At 37.9% G+C, this 20,427-nt stretch overlaps 1 protein-coding gene and 1 long non-coding RNA gene across 2 annotated transcripts in view; one reads left to right on the plus strand and one right to left on the minus strand.

Annotated features, from left to right (window-relative positions):
• LOC110589019 overlaps positions 1 to 9,973 on the minus strand; it is a 46,211-nt gene extending 36,238 nt beyond the window's left edge. Inside the window, exons 1-2 of the long non-coding RNA XR_002480859.1 lie at positions 9,960 to 9,973; positions 9,226 to 9,284 (exon numbers count right to left, since the gene is read on the minus strand). This is a non-coding gene — a long non-coding RNA (uncharacterized LOC110589019). The remainder of the gene's footprint in view (positions 1 to 9,225; positions 9,285 to 9,959) is intronic.
• A 1,809-nt stretch (positions 9,974 to 11,782) lies between these two features.
• On the plus strand, positions 11,783 to 18,823 carry LSM8 (LSM8 homolog, U6 small nuclear RNA associated). The gene is made up of 4 exons (XM_021699330.1): positions 11,783 to 11,896; positions 13,317 to 13,357; positions 15,917 to 16,044; positions 18,571 to 18,823. The coding sequence occupies exons 1-4, from the start codon at positions 11,866 to 11,868 to the stop codon at positions 18,659 to 18,661; spliced, it is 291 nt and encodes a 96-aa protein (XP_021555005.1). The 5' UTR covers positions 11,783 to 11,865; the 3' UTR covers positions 18,662 to 18,823.
• The last annotated feature ends 1,604 nt before the right edge of the window (positions 18,824 to 20,427 follow it).

Genomic DNA, 20,427 nt, shown 5'->3' on the forward strand with positions numbered 1-20,427 from the left:
AGCTCTAGAAGTTTTGGGAGAAAATCCCCTTTCCCCCCAATCTTCCAGAGACATTCATCTTGTCACTGCAGGCATGAATCACTGCTGGAAAGGGTCACCCTGAAGAAAATTCTCAACCCTCCGTGATCAGTAAAGAAATTGAGAATAAAAGAAAAGACTCCTGGTCATTTACTGCCAAATACCCTAGATGGATTCCCAGAATGACCAGCAAGACTTTGAATGAGAGATGGAAATCCTGCATGAGACAGGTTAGGCATGAACTACAGAAATCTGAGTTATTACTGTTATGATTTCCTCTGTGCCCTCAACTATGAAAACTCCTGGGCAAACCAGATTACATATATTTTAAAGAGCAGTCCAATGATAAAGTGTGCCAACAAATGTTTCAGACGTCACAGACGTCATGATGTCACAAAAATGTATTCTATATAGTGCATAATTCTCTCTAAAAATCCTTTTTCATTATAATCCCTGTCCATGTACCAGAAGATTGCCTTGACCACAAACGAATGTGTTTGGGGGCTGTAAACCTTGTTAACAAGAAGTGGAAACATATTTTTTAAATCTCTTATACCAAACTGTAATTATCTTCTGATTCTCCTAATATTTTCCCACAACAAATGGTCCCAAAACTTAAATGGACAAAAAACTTAAATCACCTACCGAAGTGGACACTCTTGGTGCTCCGCTCAGATCCCCTGGAACTGCTTTCATAGTTTCTGGGCACCTCTCTCCTGGCCTCACATGTGTTTACTTCCAGAGGCCAGGACCTGCACTCTTTTCCAGAATGCTGCCTACCTGTGAGTTGGTTGGGTTTTGCCTTCACTTACAGTAAGCTGGAATTCTGCCATGCCCACCCTAGGCAGGGAGTAGTAAAGCCCAGGTCCCTTGCCTCCAATGAAGACAAAACTGCAGTGTCAAAACACACACCATCACTTCCCTGTGGGGTGCCACTGAAATGACCCTGGGTGAGAACTAGCCTGCAAATGCACCTGTGCTTGGGTTTCCTCCCCTTTCCTCTCCTGCTTCCCTTGCTTCCTTACTGATTCCTCTTGGGAACACTTCCTGAACAAACCATTAACACAGAAATCCTTGCTTTAAGTTGTCCTTCTGGAGACTCTGTCCTAAGACATTCTTCTAAATAGAAAGGTCTGTAAAGAGATCACAGGACTCAGAGAGGGAATATAACAAGGCCAGGCTCACAGAAAGGTGGAGTGCACTGTCACCATCTTAGTATGATGCTTATTTTTTTAAAAGATTTTATTTATTTATTTGAGAGAGAGAGAGAAAGCACAAGTGGGGAAAGGAGCAGAGGGAGAGGGACAAGCAGACTTCATGCTGAGTGTGGAGCCCAACATGGGGCTTGATCTTATTACCCTGAGATTATAACCTGAGCCAAAATCAAGAGACAGACACCTAACTAACTGAGCCTCCCAGTATGATTTGAGGAAAACTGGAGAAGCCTTTGCAAACTCAACATCCCACATCCAGTTATTCCAGGAAAGAGACATGGATGGCTCAAACCTTCATTTCCACCACCAAATCAGCAAACTGTGAGTTTGGCTCAGGCTTCTGAATTCGTAACTACTTCACTGTGGTATTGAGGAGGAAGGTGAGCTCAGATTTGCCAAATGTTTACCTCAAGAGCCCCGTGTTTGGGAGATGCACAGGTTTATTGGTGGCACCTACCTACGGCCAGACCACAGGTTGGAGGGTGTTTGGGGATGGGTCAGAATGGCCACTCAGCTTCACTCAGTGGTGCTTTCACTTTGCCTTTGACCCAGTAAGCAAATGGAGCAGAGGATACACGTGAGATTAGGATACAGATTGGTTGCTGTGGCAACCACGAGGCGCATCCAGAGCCCGGGGGTCTCAGCCTCCCAGAGGAAGGAGTCAGCGGATCAGAGCAGCGCTGAACTGTGGGCTCGCTCTACGCCTTTTATACCGCTTCAGGCTTGATTAAGGAACAGCCGAAGTCAAGAGTCTAAGTTCTAACACCATCAAGTTTTCCTATGTCATAGTCAGATAACTGAGTAATTTCTGCATTCATTTCCTGCTACACCACTGAGCCTAACTGAAGTTTCAGTGCAGGAACGTAGTTAAGGCACCATACACAGGTATTTCGTTTTTGAGTAAACATTCCACTCGAGACCAACTTTGGTGGCAGCGGTGATTGTTTACGTAGGGATATTTAAAGAGGCCTGCCTAGAAGCCCCATCTTGTCCTTTGCATCATGTAAAGGGTGAGCAGGTGAAATCAGATGATGACAAGGGCTGTGGTTAGGCTACAGCTATTCCCAAACTCAAGTAAGATATAGATCCCTTTGAAAGGAAGAAGTATTTATGATCTCTCAGTGGGGTTCCCCCGGTTGCAGATCCTGAGGCAAGAATTCAAGTGCAAGTAGTTTCTTTAGGGAAAACCAGTAAGCAGGTAGAGGAGTGTCACCAGGAAAGGAAGGCAGCCAGTGAAAGGTGCACTATTAATACAGCTACTGTACTGAATGACTGAAGAGATCCCAACTGAATTATCCCACCTTGATAAAGGAGCTGAAGTATTTATTTTTTTTTTTAAAGATTTTATTTATTTATTTGACAGAGAGATAGACAGAAGAGCACAAGCAGAGGGAGAGGGAGAAGCAGGCTCTGCACTGAGCAGGGAACCCGATGCGGGACTCGATCCCAGGACCCTGAGATCATGACCTGAGCAGAAGGCAAACGCTTAACCATCTGAGCCACCCAGCGCCCAGGAGCTGAAGTATTTATAAACCCGCCTTGTCAGTCACTGACTAAAGACTGCTCCCTGCAGATGCTAAGTTCCTAGCATTTCGGATCTACCACAACAGAGACAGGATTCCAGAAAAAGCCCTCAAACACAGAAATGCACATATTAACAAGCGAAAGTCACTGAAGCACACCGAAATAGTTTTCAGAGAACTGGAAAATGGTTATTAATGCACCTATGTATCTATAGAAATTAAGTTAAAAGGGACATAAAATAGGCCCAGGTAGAGTGACTGGGACCTTATATTCATAACACACCCAGAAAGGATGTGCAGGGACATTCAGTTCTCACAGAATTCCTGGTAACATATTTATTTAAATTGAAAAAAAAGTCAGCTCATGGGTCTGATCTGCAGTGCCAAGGTTTTAATGAAAATGTATTTAAAGCACATACACAAAATACTATGTGGCAGAAATAGCATTCTTTGTAATTAATAAACTTATGATACAAAAATTTTTAGTTTAAAAAAATGTAGAAGATGGGCACCTGGCTGGCTCAGGAGGTGGAGCATGGGACTCTTGAACTCAGGGTTGTGGGTTCAAGCCCCACGTTGGATGTAGAGATTCCAAAAAAAATAAACTTTTTTTTTTAATGTAGGAAAAATAAGCAAAAAATGTTTGAAGATTACTGTAGCTCACTGCTACAACATTTCTACAGTCAGAATTCTTAGTTGTCAGTTTGAAACCAGAAATCCACTTGAGCTGATTTAACCAGGAAAGGGTTATTAAAGTATATTCAGTAGCTCCATAATTGTGAGACAGGCTGGAGAATAATATTCAGAAGTTACATAGCCATGCAGCATGTCCTAAACACACAGCAAAGCTGGGTCAGTTAGGATCCTGTGGACCCCACTGCCAAACTATACAGACTGAAGCTGAGGCCACCAGTAGCCTCAATAGTATGCCTCCTTTATGAACTTGCTCTTGCTGCAACTGGTATGACCACAAGACTGCATTCTCTCTAGGTCCCAATTCAAAGTCTGACATAGTTATAAGCAGAGACTGGTGCTCTCCTGTTGAAAGAAAGACCAGGGAAAAAAAGTACCTGATATACTGAGCTCTATCTCAGACCTTCTGATGATGAATACCCAAAAAACAATGATTAATATCCCTGACAAAGAGGTGTGTTTAATTTGAATTACCATTTTTTGTTTCATAAAAACTATCTGCTGATGATTTCCTTTAATCCACTGCATTATGATATGTCTGTGGTTTTTAGTTTCTGATACATATGTTAAAAGGCAGATTATTTTTTATTTTATACTATTTTTATGCATGAAAAATGCCATTACTTGAGTTATCATCACATGGGGTAATGACTTGGAAAATGTTTCTGCCATTCTGGACTGAAATGCCAACAACAGGAAGGAAGGAAGGAAGAAAGAAAGGGGAGAAGCAATACACATACTTCTGAAGTCTAATCTGACTTGTTTGTTTTTTTGTTATTCATGGTATGAATTATTAAATTCAGAAAAATGGATGAATCATATCTCAAAGCTGTCAAAATGGGCATTATGGTAATACCTAAAGCTCCTAAGTGGAGCTTGACTGCCTAGGTTCAAAAACCGGCTCTGTGATTTACTAACAAAATGACTTTGGCCAAAACAAATCTCAAAGAAACTAGAACCACGGACCATGTTCACAGGAGAGATGGAGGCTGAGAAGACTGTGAGTGCTTGATCAAGATTTCAGTAAAGGTTGAATATGTACCACTCCTTGCCCTTATGATAATGTCAGTGTAAGTCAGAAAAACACATGAAGTAAATAGTAATTTGGGTTGAAGAAACCCATGTTTTACTTAATTTCACTGTGAAGCAAATTCTGGGGAGAAGTTTAGAATTTAGAAGGACTTCGTACCACAGAGAAAGATGGTCTTGAACAATAGTACTTAAGTTGTTTATAAGTGCTCCAAAATCAAATACGCTCCAAATCTCTAGGATATAGTACAGTTGATTTTCCAAACGACGTCTTTAGTCAAAATCCAGGAAGATAATAAATTAAGACATTGACTATCTCCATTAGTTTCTATTGCTGATATAACGATTACAACAAACTTAATGGCAGAAACAACAAAACTATTACCTCATGGTTCTATAGGATCAGAAGTCTGGTGTGAAGCGGACTGGACTAAAATCAAGGTGTTGGCAGAATGTGTTCCTTTCTGGAGGCTCTGAGGGAGAATCCATTTCCTTCCCACTAGGCCTATTGGCAGATTTCAGTTTCTAGCCTTTGTAGGACCAAGGTCCCTGTTTTCTTGCTGGCTGTTAACTAAGAGCTGTTCCCAGCTGAAGACGACCACATTCCTTGGATCATGGCCCCCTTTCTCCAACTTCAAAACCATGAACAGTGGAACCTGTTCTTCTCACATACATCTCTCAGAGCCACTCCCCTGTCCTCACTCTTTCACATTTAAGGATTCAAGTGCATAGAGTGGACCCACCGGGATAATCCAGGATATTCACCCCATCTCAAGGTCCTTAACCTTAATCACATCTGAAAAGACTCTTTTGTCATACAAGGTAACACTATCACAGGTTCCAGAAATTAGGATGTGGACATCTTTGGGGGGGGGGGGGGGGGGATTACTCTGCCTAACACGATATCCTATTTGCTTTTCCTAGTCTTCTCAGTGGTACTGATATCTCAAAAATGCAGACAGCCTTTGAGTATACTCTTGGGTATCAGTTCCTTCTGATCTTTAAAAAAAGTCTACATACAAAGGCAGACAATGACATATTATGGACATTTATGGACATACATCTATACAGATTCAAATCTTGTCTTGTGAGTAAAACAATTTATTACTAATTATTGTCAAGATTACTGATCTAGAATCTAGAAGGCTCTGCTACGTGACCTGACCTAGTGAGAGTGCCACTGAACTTCTTTGGGACTCAGTTTCCTTATCCACAAGATGAGAAATGTGCACTTGGAAACTCCTAAATTTCTTTCTAGCTCAAAAATCTAGATCCATGGTCTGAAAAAAAGGAGGGGGCTGGAGGTGGGAGAGTAATTATATCTTAGGTATAAAAACAAAACAACAGCAAAACTTACATAATAAGAACTTTTCAGAAATAGTAAGAAAGCTTTGATTTTCTTTTCATTGTTTTTCTACCCAATACATATTTTAAAGTAACTTCAGCATTTGCTTTCCATTAGTGACTGAAGGTTATTCACGCTTAGTTTTTGTCAATATAATTCATATAAACTGAGGGTTCTAGAGGGGAGGGGGTTGGGGGGATGGGTTAGCCTGGTGATGGGTATTAAAGAGGGCACGTATTGAATTGAGCAACGGGTTTTATATGCAAACAATGAATCATGGAACACTACATCAAAAACTAATGATGTAATGTGTGGTAATTAACATAATAAAATTAAATTAAAAAAATATATATAATTCATATACTTCACTCTACCACTCCATTCATCTTTCTGTACTTTCTCACATTATTCATCCCTCATAGCCTAACTTCAGTATTTTTCCCCAAGGGTACCAATAAATTAAATTTGATCACTCTTTTTTTAAGATTTTATTTTTAAGTAATCTCTACACCCAACATGGGGCTCAAACTCACAACCCTGAGATCAAGAGTCACATGCGCTACAGACTGAGTCAGCGAGACACCCCTAAATTTGATCTCTCTTGTGATATAATGTCACAACAAGGCTAAATCAATCTATGCCTACAGTGTGAACTCTACCATTCAGGAATGAGTTCAGGTGAAAGATTCTAGAGATCTAAGTCAAAGTAATTTCTGTCTTCAATATTATTTTCCAAATTTGTCATGCCAAAATCACAATGAAAAGGACAATATAATTTTACCTGTACTGCAACCCAAGACACTAAACACACTAAGCTTTAAATGCTAGCAAAAATAACAAAATGCAAGTAAATGCACAGCTTAAAATAATGTTTCTTAACTTGTGATAGTGAGAACATATAGATGGCAATTTATACCAAAAAAAAAGATATTGAATGGCTCAGTTATGAGTGCTCCATCTGGATTAGTCCTCCTCTTTACTTGTTATTTAAATAAAGCCACCCCATTCTCTATGAATTCAAGTATCCTCTTAGGGCAGAGTCAGAGGCTTAAGACCTGCCTGTCCAAAAAACTACCTGGTGCTAAGAGACAGGATGAGCCACAGGAGAAGAGAAGTAAATAGGGGCAGATTAACCGTATTTAAAGCCCAGATTCTCAGTGGAATAGTAAGAGTCTGTTGTGCTACAGCACTGTTTTGTATAATACAAATCAGCTCACGTGATTATTAAATAGGGGAGTAATTAAAATAACATGGAAATGTATGGGGATTAACATAAGAATAAAAAAAAAATAACATGGAAGGTGGGTTGGTTCATATTTAATTTTTCCTAGCACTTTGTCTTGTGCTACCAAGAAACAACAGCTGAATGTAAAGTACGCAGCGGACTCCACGATCCTACCAGGCCTGGAGGGAGATGGTATATAAATGCCATCTTTCATTGCATGGCACCCCATTCTTCCCTTGGCTTAGCTCAGCCCTGTGTTCCACTTTGACAGTGCTTAGCTTGCAATTCTCCTAAATCTTTGTGCAAAAGCCACAGCAGACAATGAATCAGGGCTATCCATCTCTGGCATCTCTACATTTTGTGCAAAGTTTGCAACTGCTTCTCCACCTGCAACCTCTGATGATAACGTTCTCCTGCTCTTGTTTCCATCACTCAGCAGTATCAACTCTTCCATAAACTCATTTTTCAAGCTACCTTCAACCCTTTTTAAAAGTAAATAAGTAATGATAGATTTTCTTTGTTAGGAATTGTGCAGTTCAGTAGTTCCCAAACTTTGCTTCATGTTACACTCGCCTGGGGAGCTTCTGAGATGCCCAACCTCCCCCCAATACCATTTAATTCACAAAGTCTGGGGGTGGGGACCAGAGCATCAGTAGTTTTCGAAGATCTCCAGGTGACTTCAATGAGAGCAAAGTCAGAGAACTACTACTCTAAGTCAGTTCAGGTTTTGAGTGGTCCTTTCCAGATCTATTTTTTTTCCTTAAGCTGTGATTTTAAGTGAGCTATTTTTTTGAACGTAGTATTTACAGGAATGTACACTGTAGCCAAAATGTTTGTATTACTCTGTAGGTTTCCAAGATAAAAATAATGTAAAGAATGCATAATAGTGGGGTGCCTGGGTGGCTCAGTCAGTTAGGCATCTGCCTTCGGCTCAAGTCATGATTCCAGGGTCCTGGGTGGAGCCCCACATCGGGCTCCTTGCTCCCCGCGGAGCCTGCTTCTCCCTCTCCTTCTGCCCTCCCCCTGCTGGTGCTCTGTCTCTCTCAGATAAATAAATCAATAAAAATCCTTTTTTTAAAAGAATGCATAAAAGTATATAGAAGTATTTTATTAATATGCATTATCCTTTGTAAAGCGAAACAGTGGACCTCCAGAGATAGACTGGTTCTCCAGCCCGGCAAAGTAAAGTGAAAGCCATCTGAAGGGTAACTAGTATGTTCTGTGGCCTCGCCACTAGCTGGTGAGCAACATGTGTCACATGCATGCAGTTCTACGGATTGGCCCCCTCTACTTCAGTAACAAGCAGTCCTGTCTTTTCCTGGGTCTCCCTACTCTTGCCATCCTTCCAATTCACCAACCACTATCACTGTGCAACCCATGATTTGCTGTCTTCCCCACTGCCTTTCTTAACCACTATCTCTGAATCATATTTTTCCCGCTTTCCATTCCTACTGCTACAAATCAGAAACTCACACCTGTATTCCTGCTGACCTTCTTAATCCCAGTTCCTACCACCACTAAATAATTAATATGAGATTATTACGTTTCTCATAAAACCTTCCAAGATTCTAACACATATGCCTCTTCCCCTTCCTTAAGCACTTAAAATGTGTAACCACTCAAATTGTCCAATCAGGAAAAAAGCAGTGAATAGAATATTGTACGGGAACAAGCACTGGGACTGAGAGAAAGGTTACCTGTGATGTATGTCCTTCAGTAATCATAACTAGTATTTATTAAGTGCTTATCATAGGCCAAACTTTACAAGAATTACTTTTAGTCCCCCAACAATTTGATGAGGTAAGTACCAAAATTTTCTCCATTTTACAGTTGGGGAAACTGCAGCAAAAAGATTAAGTAATCCACTCAAAGTTACACAGTATCCAAATCTAAACAGGCTAGTTCCTGAGTCAGTGTTCTTAATCATGATTCTATACTGCTTCTCAATTAACAAGTTGGTTGTATTTGATTCTTTTTTTTCCATCCCTTAACAAATGGGAGTTTAAAGTGACTATCTTAATACCTTAAAAGACAAAGAAATATGAAAAACACTTTGTAATTTATAGTGTTAAATGAGCTAATATTTCCACATCAATTATCTTTCTTTATAATTTGGAATATTTATTGTTTTTCCATGTACTAATTATTTCATGTTTATAATTAAAGTTCTGTACTTACTCAGGAATTTCCTTGTAAGGAGAGATCATGATTTATGTCCTTTTCTGTCTTGGAAAACCCTAGAAAGATTTATTCAAAATTGCTAACTGGTTGACACAATTGGTTGACACTTTTGGAACTCATAGGAATGTAAATCAATAAAAAATAAAAGTAAATAAAAGTTCATACCATGTTAGGTTAAAAGTAATATTTTCCATGGGCCATTCACAGAAATGTGCAAATTTAGTCTCGCCAGATCCTAGTATGAGTCTGATGCTTCAGGTTAATGAAAGAATACAGGATACAAGGGGAGATGAGTTATGTCCTGCTTCTCAGGACAATCATTAAGATCCTCCTAACAGTGCATCCAGAGACCCATTTTATATACATTGGTTTCTACTAACAGAAAGTAACTCCCGAGAATGTCATGTCTACAGATTCTCCTTTCTATCTTTCTTCTGTGCTATTCTTGATAAAGCTTGACTGTTGTTCTAGATACAGGCAATTGGATTACTAATGAGGGGGAGGCTCACGACTGGGGTGGGAGATATATACAATATTAGATTAGTCTTAAATGAACTAAATATGAAAGCAAAATTTACTGTTCTGCTTAAGGTTTAGATTCAGAACTAATGGGATAAAATGAGTATCTATTCCAGCATTCTTTAGTTGACTCCTTTTAACAGTAATAAGAGTATCATTTAAATGAGTAGCACTTTGAGAGGTTTTCACAGAAACTAAAGGTCTCACCGTACCTCTTCATTTTTTAGTTGTCAGATGTTTACACATATCCTTGTCCTCTGTTGGAACTTAATTTTCCTTTATGAGGTGTTGAGCTCTCTATGTCCATGTACTCCCAAGGTCATCTGGATGTAACTCATTTTTTTTTGTCTTACTAACTGGACTCTTCCTTATCCATAGGCTTTCTCTCAGCCTCTGTGATCCTTAGCGACTACAGAAAACACAGCAGTGTTAAGACTTGCGTAAAAAAAATTTCAAACCAATGAGACTGTGATGCTCCATAAAAACTAGACATCTCCTATTTATCTGGCATATTAATTTAATGGAAACTACACAAGGTCATAAATTTGGGATGTATCTATGATAAAATTATTTCTGTAAGTTCCTATATAATGTTACTAAACATTTTGAAACATAAGCACTCTAAGAGATGAAAAACTACATGGATTATTATTCATTTTAAAAACATAGCACATTATTTTTTAAAAACTCCTTACTAATGATACCTCATTTATCACTAATTAGTACTTTTTCTTTTATTTCAATGTCTAACATTTGCAAATCACACAATATCTTCATTTTTTCACTTATGGGAGATACTTTCATTTTTCCCCCTAAAAATAATGGGACACTCACCACCTAATTCCTGACTATATGTGGTTTCAAACAGGTCAGAGTAACTTTCAGTATATAAAATATTAACCATTCGGGAGTCATTTTTGTGGGTATGCTGTAAGGAAAACAGATGCTTCACTTTTCAGAAGAAAACTGACGCTGCAAGTTATTTCAAACCCACAATTCTTCAGTTAAGAAACCACAAGCCTAATAAAACCATAAAGAGATTTTAATAAAAAGAATAGCTCTCGCCGGTATTTTGTATATAGATCCTTTTCTAACTTCAATTGTAAGTTACAGTAAAATAGGAGTTATGTTTTCTAGTGATATGTGGGTAATAACCCAAAATAATACCTGTGACAGGACATAAGGAAAGAGGCCCAGGTAAGTTGCTGTTACTTGTGCAAGGACACTCACATAATTCGTAGGCAGAGCCAAGTCTAAAACCCAGTCTGGTGCTTATCTGGACGCCTCTTCCTGCATCAGTCCTTTCCGAGGCGGTCCAGCAGACCTGCCATTTATTTACTAATTTCATCCTGAGGACCGAGAGGCTTTGTGGCGTGGTAAAGGGAAGGCAGTTTTCGGAGGCTCATATATCTTTGTGTTTGTAGTCAGTTTCTTAAATAAATGAGTAACAACACCTCCATACTGGAGTACTTTCAGAAGCAAACGCAGAATACGCGAACATGCTTTTTACTGTAGTGTTCTCCAGAGATGTATACCGTATGGTCTCAACGGGCATAATTTTGTCGTGGGCCACTGAGTTCCTAAAAGATGAATTTTCGGCCCGTGTGGCAGAAAACCAAGGATCATACACCACTTCCCTATACCCACATTTCATATGAGAACAACATTCATCTCTCTACTCGTGATGAAAACACCTTGTTTCGTTTTCTCCCGCCTCCCCTGTCTTCTCTCAACATTTTCCGCCAGTAACTTCTATCACATTGTCTTTCCCTCTACTAGAAAACTCGCTCTCCCACCTTCTCTTTCCTACCCCACCTTCAGGAAGCTTCTTCCCTCCTTCCGCCTCCTGCTCGCTTTTGTCACTCTGGGCTGCTAAGATCGCCGACCCGAGAAACGGCGAAAACACTACGCACGCGCACTAACTCGCCAGCCCTTTGCCTCTCAAGAGTGGTTGGCCGGTTTCTTTCAATCTCTGACTGGCCCAGGCTACGGTGCTGTAACTCTCGCGATACTTGCTGCTACCAGTCGGCGGGAGCCGCCACTCGTTCCTGGCGGGCCTTTTTAGCTCCAGTTGTCGCCTGTGTTCCTGTGGTGCCCAGAGCGGCCGGGCCGAGCATCATGACGTCCGCCTTGGAAAACTACATCAACCGTATCCTCGGGCCGGCTGCCGCGGGCATCAGTCGGGGCCATCGCGAAGCCCGCGTCCGCACTGGAGAGGGCTGGTGCTGGAGAGACCGGGGGTCGGGAGAGGCGGGCGGTTGGGATGCCGGGCCACTGCGGGGCCTGGGCTGCGGGTGAGGGGTTTAAGGACCTGGGACCCGTCAATCCCGCTCCCGGGGCTGGAGCCCGCCGCCCCTGGGGGCCCAAGGCGCCTTTTAATTTTAACTTAAAAAAAAAAAAAAACAGGGCAGTGTTTATTCCGAACTTTTCCCTGTCTCTATAGAAATCAGCTCTCTGTTCCTCTATACTACCCTAGGGCCTATACGTTCACATTTGGGAATAAGATCAACAGTCGTCCTAGCGGCGAGGAGGGTCTCGCAATCCAAGAATTTGTTTTATTCATAGGCTTTGCTTATTGTTCGAAGATACCAAAAACTTTAAAGATGGTGCACAAGTTGAATTTCTGCCCCTTTACCACTTGAAGTCTCAACTTATTTGTTGATAGAATGAAAATAATGCTTGCTTATTTACGAATAATGCTTGCTTGCCCTTACGAAGGGCAAATAACTTATAAAACCCCGTGTGAAGTCTTAATGTACCCTATAGAAGTACTACCATTTTATTTTATTTTTTTATTTTTTTAAGATTTTATTTATTTATTTGACAGAGAGAGGGAGAGAGACAGCGAGAGAGGGAACACAAGCAGGGGGAGTGGGAGAGGGAGAAGCAGGCCTCCCGCCGAGCAGGGAGCCCGATGCGGGGCTCGATCCCAGAACCCTGGGACCATGACCTGAGCCGAAGGCAGACGCTTAACGACTGAGCCACCCAGGCGCCCCTACTATTTTAAAATCTCAGGATAGAAACATTACATTGCTCTCATGTATAAATTTGGGACAAAAGTGAAGTACTAAAGGCTTAACGATGCAAGCATATTGGCACCTTGTGACATTGACTATAGCTTATTTTTTGAATTCCATAGGCCAGGTCCTTGAAAAAAGTGTCTCAGCACGCTTGAAAACATTCAATATTGATTAATTATCACTAATTCAATTTTCCTTTTAGAGATGAACAGTTCTAGGAAGGGGGGAAATGCCTTCCTCCAAGTCCTATGGGGAGCATTCCCCAGTGAAAAAGAGTACCAAACATCTCCGCTGTTTTGAGATGGGGAAAAAACTGAGCACATACAGAAAGGGATTTTCTTTTCTATTTGTCCCTGTTTTAATTGTGTAATTATCACAAAGATTTGAGGAAGTTAGAAACTTAAAGATATGTTGTGAATGTAGTGGCTGTATTAAGTAGTTGTGTCTTAATTCTGTCACCTTTTTCCTAGTAATTCAAACCATTTCCTTAGGAGATCCCAAGTTTTCATTTTTATTCCCTGAGAATGCTTTCCTTGATTCAGTTATCAGGAACTGTTGCAGTTATAACTTCTGATGGAAGAATGATTGTGGTAAGTAGTAAGCATATTCATTCTCTCCTTGTAAGCTTATTGGTTGTAAATTTTTATGTAAAACTTCTGATCTCTAATGCCTAAGCATCACAGTACACCTGCATTGCAGTTTTCTTACGGTTCAATTCTTTGATAAATAGCTGCTGCTTCATATTTCCTTCATTAATAAACGTTGGGTGTAATTTACATAAAAAGTTTCTAGGAGCCAGGATGAATAATAGATTCTGTCCTCAGAGAGCTTCTAGTCTAGTCTTCAGACATCTGCCTGTATTTTATATTTATCTTCCTCTTCCATTTTTTATTTCCTTCCCCATTCAGTGCTCTGACATTCACTGCACGAATCATAGTTGTTTTGAAATTTTGTATATGCCTCTTAGAAACTTCTTTATGATTTAGATACTACATATGTAGAATAATGAACATTTAGGGCTTGTATGGTGTTAATATACTTTCAGTCTCTGTAGGTTGTAGAACCTCTGTTTTCTGTAGGACAAATTATGATGATTGACTCTAACTTTTATTTCATCTCATTTGTCCTTTTATCACAGTATCCTCCTTAATTCTAGAAAATTCTTGGAATCTCTCCTTGATCTGTTCTTGACCTGAAGAATTTATTTCATGATTTTTGGCTACTTAATTATTTCTTCAGTTATAGTTTATACATTGCTTGCTTTCAAAAAAGTTTTAAAGCTGTTAAGCTTTCTCTATTTTCTAACTAATTCATATGTTTTAATCTCTTCTTTTCCCATTTTGCAGTTGTTTTTGTTTCTTTGCTTTTTTTAATTCTTGTGATTTTTCTCAGTGGGTCCATATGTGACTGTTATTGAAGTGTTAGACTCAGCCATTTATTTAAATGCATATCATGTACCAGGAACTTTACATGTATTATATCACTTAATCTTCAGTACAGCTCTGTGAAGAATTATCCCTGAATTTGAGGTTAGGAACCGGGCTCAGAAAAAGTGCATCACTTTCCCAGAGTCACTTAGATAATAAGTGGGAGAACCAAACTGGAATTTAAATTCAACTTGACTCCAAAGCTAAAGCTAGTTGCCTTGCTTCCTTCTTAATCAAGAGAACACTCTTTTCTTTTTAGGCTCCTTAGTGTATTTTGTCAAATAAGGACAGTTTGAAATATTTTTATCTCATCTTAACACCTCAAGACATCTATTACTATTAACTTTATTTGCAAATAGTTTTTTTATTTTGTGAAAACCTCAAATTTAAATTTTCCTATTTTTAACAGGATTGATAATAACTTTGAGAATTAATTTAATTTTACAGAAGAAAGAAAATTATTTTAAAAGAGCATTTTGAGTGCTGAAGTTCAGTAGTTCTCTATTTTATTGACACATGGCTCACTTGATAGAATAGTTAGGTGTAAAATGACTTCAAGAGGCTATGTCTGGGTGTGTTAACAACTCTACTAATTAGTTTAGTGAATACCCCATACTTTGTTTCTCTTCCAAATTCTAGGTTATCACTTTCTCTTTATTGTATTCTGATTTTACATATTTTGATTTTCAAAACATCAAACAGTTTAATAGTGAGCTTTAGAGAATTAACCAACCAAAACTAATATAAGTTGATATTTCTTCAGAAACTTAAACAGCATCTGAGCTACTTGTTGTGCTAGACCCATATCTTCCTTTATTCAAAACCAAGATTCTTCCATAAAATTTTCTCTGAATATTTCCTTCAGGTTCTGGTTCTAATAATTACAATCATATTTGTATCTACCTTACTGGATTTTGGGAAGATTCAGTTAAGTAAATACATGCGAGGCTCATAGAACACTGCAGATAGTAAGTACTTGTTAAGTGTTAGCTGTTACTACCAGCTGAAGTTTGTATATATTTATGGGACTGATTTGAATCTCCGAAGAATGGTAAATTATATTTGTTTGTTCATAGTGACATAATATAGTGGTTCAGTGGTCTGGGCCTGAAGCTAGCCTTTTGTGGTTCAACTCCTAGCTCTGCTACTTTCTACTCATGAAACCTTGAGAGATTACTTAACCTCTCTGTGCCTCAATTTTTCTTCTCTGAAGTGGGAATAACTAATATGTACCTCAAAGGATAAAAATTATTTGAGATAATGTGTGCAGTGTGTTTAGCACCTGCCCTAGTACTAAGGTGTAGCATGAAGTGATACTGTTACATTGCCATGGCTGGTATATATGCTTCCCCCTTTTTATATGTTTATGTAGTTTTCCCTTAAATTTCATTTGTTTTAGTCTGTGTCTAATATTAGCTCCTGAACTATGTGCGCTTTTATGCTACCTCCTTACACTCTACTCACTAGTCAGATGTGTGGTGGTGTTTTCCCCATCTTAAAAAACCAAGAGGTAAGTTTGTTTCCCTGGATACTGTTGGTTATAAAGAGGTATTCTATTTTATAATGGATTTATATGTGAAAGAAGTACTTCTAAAATGATTAAAAATAAAAAAAATAAGTACTCTTTTGCTATACCTGGCAACTAAAATTTTTGCATCATTGAAATTACACATTAAGGTGAACCACAATATTTGTCTTTTTCTCTTGAATGTTTCTTTACAGGGAACACTGAAAGGGTTTGACCAGACCATTAATTTGATTTTGGATGAAAGCCATGAACGAGTGTTCAGCTCTTCACAGGGAGTAGAACAAGTGGTGCTGGGGTTATACATCGTAAGAGGTGACAATGTGTAAGTAAAGTATGTCCTCTTTTTAAGACGGGTTAAATATACTACAGGTATATACTGCTTGCTATATGGAAAAGGTTTTTATCCACCGAAATTGGTCCATATTTCTGATAGTTAAGTGGCCTAGATAGGGTCCAGAAAGGGTCCTCCCTTACACTGAATGCTTCATTAGAGAGGCTTTTTAAAATGTTTTTTCAAAATACCCCTAATTTTAGAGCAACATAAATACACTTCTAGGGTCTAAGGCTAGGGTTTGAAGGTGCCTTCAAAATCTCTTGTGTGAACAGTTTTAAATAATTCATCTTCTATAAGTGTTAAATTTATAAATAAGTACTTTTCCATTACTTACTAAGTTTTTAGTACAATTGGAACACTTAAGATGCCCCATGTTTATGCTGTAAAATCAGTGAACTTGTGACATACTGATATGGCAGTTTGAGAAGACATATTTTTGTGGTAGCAATTTAAGAAAAGTCTGCAACAGTATAGAGAGAGTAATACTGTCCAATAGAACTTGTGATGATGGAAATGTATATCTGCATTGTCCACTATGTTAAGGTACTAGCCACGTGTGGCTATTGAGTGCTTGAAAAATGGTGTGACTAAGGAATTTTAAATTTAATTTAATTACTTTTAATAGTCCAATGTGGCTAGTGTAGTTAGAGAGGCTAGAAGATTGTTGGAATCAATTTTCTAGGGAGTATAGAATTAAAACATAGCTGGAAGTCTGCAAAAGATCTATTACACATCTCACATTATTTTGGAAGACAAATAGGATATAGAAGATGAAAGAATATTCATTTAAATTACTTAAGAAAATCACCTTTAGATAGATAAATTATTTGATCTTTAATTAAAAAATCAGGGGTTTATAAGATATTCTAAAGAGGTGAATTTTAGGTGTAAAGTTATAAAGTGAGCTCTAAAAAAAAAAGAGAGAAAGGCAAAGCATTTAGTGGGGACCAGTTTCCCTGACCAGAATAATAGTGATTATTTATTGGGGTTCTGCCTAATAATTGATTTTAAGAAACTTTCTCCTACTTTGATTTAAAAAAAATTAAAAAACTTTTTTTTTGAATTTCAATTTAAAAAATTTAAAACCTTGTTATAGATTCAGTGATGTGCTACAGCCAGCTTGACTGGCTCACAGAAGCAGATTGTTATATTTTCAGGAATTTTGCAAGCTGATTGATTGATGTTTTGTTGGTGGTAGCTTGAAATTGACCATAGTGGGAGTAGTTGCACTATGGATATGAGTAAACACTGCAGAGCTGCCTCCCCCTTTTCCTTTGGAGAGCCAGTTTTTTTTTTTTTTTTTTAAGATTTTATTTATTTATTTGAGACAGAGAGAATGAGAGACAGAGAGCATGAGAGGGAGGAGGGTCAGAGGACGAAGCAGACTCCCCGCCGAGCAGGGAGCCCGATGCGGGACTCGATCCCGGGACTCCAGGATCATGACCTGAGCCGAAGGCAGTCGCTTAACCAACTGAGCCACCCAGGCGCCCCTGGAGAGCCAGTTTTAAAACATGTACCAGCACTCTGCTGTCTTCCATAAGGATTTTAAATGATACTAAATTTTTTTAAGATGGAATTGAGATCAGTGATTTGTTTTATATTGAGAAAACGTAATATATTTTCTCAGAGTTTGGTACTTATCATTTATTAGAGAGCTAGAGGCTTTATATAGTTTAAAGCACACTTGGGCAAATTCTGTATTACAAGTATTCACCTATAGAATTTACTCTTATTAAAGCCAAACTAATTTAAACAACCAATTTTTTATGCAATAATGTTTTATACATATCCTATGGTGTGGCTATAACAAATGTATGTATCCAGCTGCAGAGCTATGGCTTGGTTCCTAGAATGGTATTAATGAAATTAATGTTAACAGATGTTATGGTAGTGTTGAATCAAGGAAAGATTTGCTGGCTTTAACCTTAGCCAATCACATCAAAAAATCATTTGCTATGATATCTGAGTACCCTTTGCTACTATTATCTTTATATGTGAAGAACTGTACTTTTTGGTCTTGGATTTAAATTGAATGAACTGAGAAATCCTGAAAAGGAAACTAATGGATGTTACATATATGTGTGTATATATATATATATGTATGTATATTGATGGATTTAGTTCATTGAAGTTACTCAAATAGTAGACAAATAGTAGACATTTTTATTTGCTTATTTAGTAGTGATTTTGTGATCAACCCCAGCACGGTCCGTGGATTGAATTGAGTTGAAATCATAGGATTGGTTTTGTACCATATCTATCTGATATGTGTCTTTTTCCTTTAAAAGACTCATGATCCAATCACACTATATGCAGTCTGTCCTTTAATACTGGCTTCTGTAATAATGTTGCCTTCAGATTACTTCTTGAAGTAATTCGTGACTTAAATGTGCAATTCACTACTTCATGAAAATGATATTTGCTTTTCACCTTAGGTTGTTTTTACTGTGTCCTTCCAGTTTTTTTAGAAATGAGATTGTTTTAACTGATTTTTTTCTCCTTAAATAACTACAGTGCAGTCATTGGAGAAATTGATGAAGAGACAGATTCTGCGCTTGATTTGGGGAATATTCGAGCAGAACCTCTAAACTCTGTAGCACACTGAGGAAAAATTACATACATTGGACATCTGTATATCTTTGTATAGAAACTGATTATTCTAAGGATGATGTATGGAATTTTTATGAATGTGTAATTGTAGACTTTGACTCCATATTGATTCATTGCAATATGATATGTAAATTAAAATATTTCTACATTTCCTTGAAAAACATTTTTTTTTCCCCCCTAAATCATAGTTTTGGTAGCTTGTTTTTATTTTTCTCTTAAATAGTATGAAAATCTAATGTTTACTTTAGGCACTTTTAGAACAAATATTTCATATTTTAATACTTACGGAAAACTAGTTAAAAAAAGAAAAATTTGTGTGCTGTGTAAATCAAGCATACAAACACCTTCAATAGTGCAGGAAACATGTGTTTCCCTATTTTTAAGAAAGTCACAGAAAGGTAAGTCTTGTAATATGAACCATCCTCATTTATCACACTGCCTTGGTGGTTGATTGCTCTCTAGCACCTTAGAAGTGTAGGTAAAAATGTGTTTGGTTGAAAAAAAGGAAAAATGCTAACAAAGTTGCATATTATCTGAAAAAAATGGATTACATATAGTCTTAAAAGCCATCTTAGTTCTTAATCTTAAAAATGGGGGAATTTCTAGTATTAAAGGAGTTTTTTGTTGTTTTTTATAAATGTGAGTAAATAAACCTGATGTTTATATTGAGGCAGTGCTTGCTGTTATTGTCAACAACTTCCCGTGACTCCTTGGTTCCATAAACCTGTTTTCAAAAGAAGTAAACATCGTTTCTCAGAGCAACAATCAGTAGAATTGGTTGATTATTTGAGTGAATCAATTAAGTGGATAATGTCCCTCATCTACAAGTAGGCTGTTTTCTAAAACCCTTTGTACAGCTGTGTGGACTTCTTAAAGAATCCATAGAAACAATGGTACAAATAGTGTTGAGATATCTAGACTAGTCCACAGAAATTCTCATCAACTCACTGAGGGCTAAAGTGTGTAACTTTGTGGTGAGTAGAAAATAGAAAAATACTTACATTCTTGTAATTCAAGCAAAATTTAAATAGTTTTTCTTTTTTTTTAATGAAAGTGTTTGGCAATAGGGGTTGGCAAGCTTTTTTGTAAAAATGCAGATAGTAAATATTTTAAGCTTTGAGGACCATATGGTCTCTCACAGCTACCCAACTCTGTTGTTATAATATGAAAACAACCATAGATAATACATAAATGAATAGTTGTGGCTGTGTTCCAAATAAACTTCATTTACAGTAACAGGTGGCAGGCTGGATTTGGCCTGTAGGCCATAGTTTGCTGACCCTTGGCTTAAAATAATACAAGCTCAGTAAGAAAAGATGAAGGCTAATTTGTATAAAATCTGAAAAGGGCTTCTGGAGTAGATCCTTTCAGAGTTTAGAGGTAGATTTTGTTCATATTTTTTTAATATTTAAGACTCTACTTATTAGATATGATAGTTTTTTGGTTCACAAATAAAACATTTTCCAGAGGAAAATATCTTCATAGAAATCAGACTTGTACGAAGAGAACTGTTGAGATAGTTTTCTTCACTGGTCACCAGGCACCGTCACCCAGCATAACTTGCTTGATGTTCTGTTACTCGGCTGCCTCAGGATTAGACAGGGTTTAGTTAGTATTGGCTATCATAAATATTTGGCTTTTAGTATATGGTTTTATATCAATAATAAAATGAAAATAATGCAAAGTGAGTAAAGCAAACAGACAATTTAATGAGGGACTATAAACCAAATGTTCTATATAAGTAAATAGTGGTATTTTAAA

This window comes from Neomonachus schauinslandi, chromosome 12, assembly GCF_002201575.2.
Source record: "Neomonachus schauinslandi chromosome 12, ASM220157v2, whole genome shotgun sequence".
Lineage (NCBI taxonomy): Eukaryota > Metazoa > Chordata > Mammalia > Carnivora > Phocidae > Neomonachus > Neomonachus schauinslandi.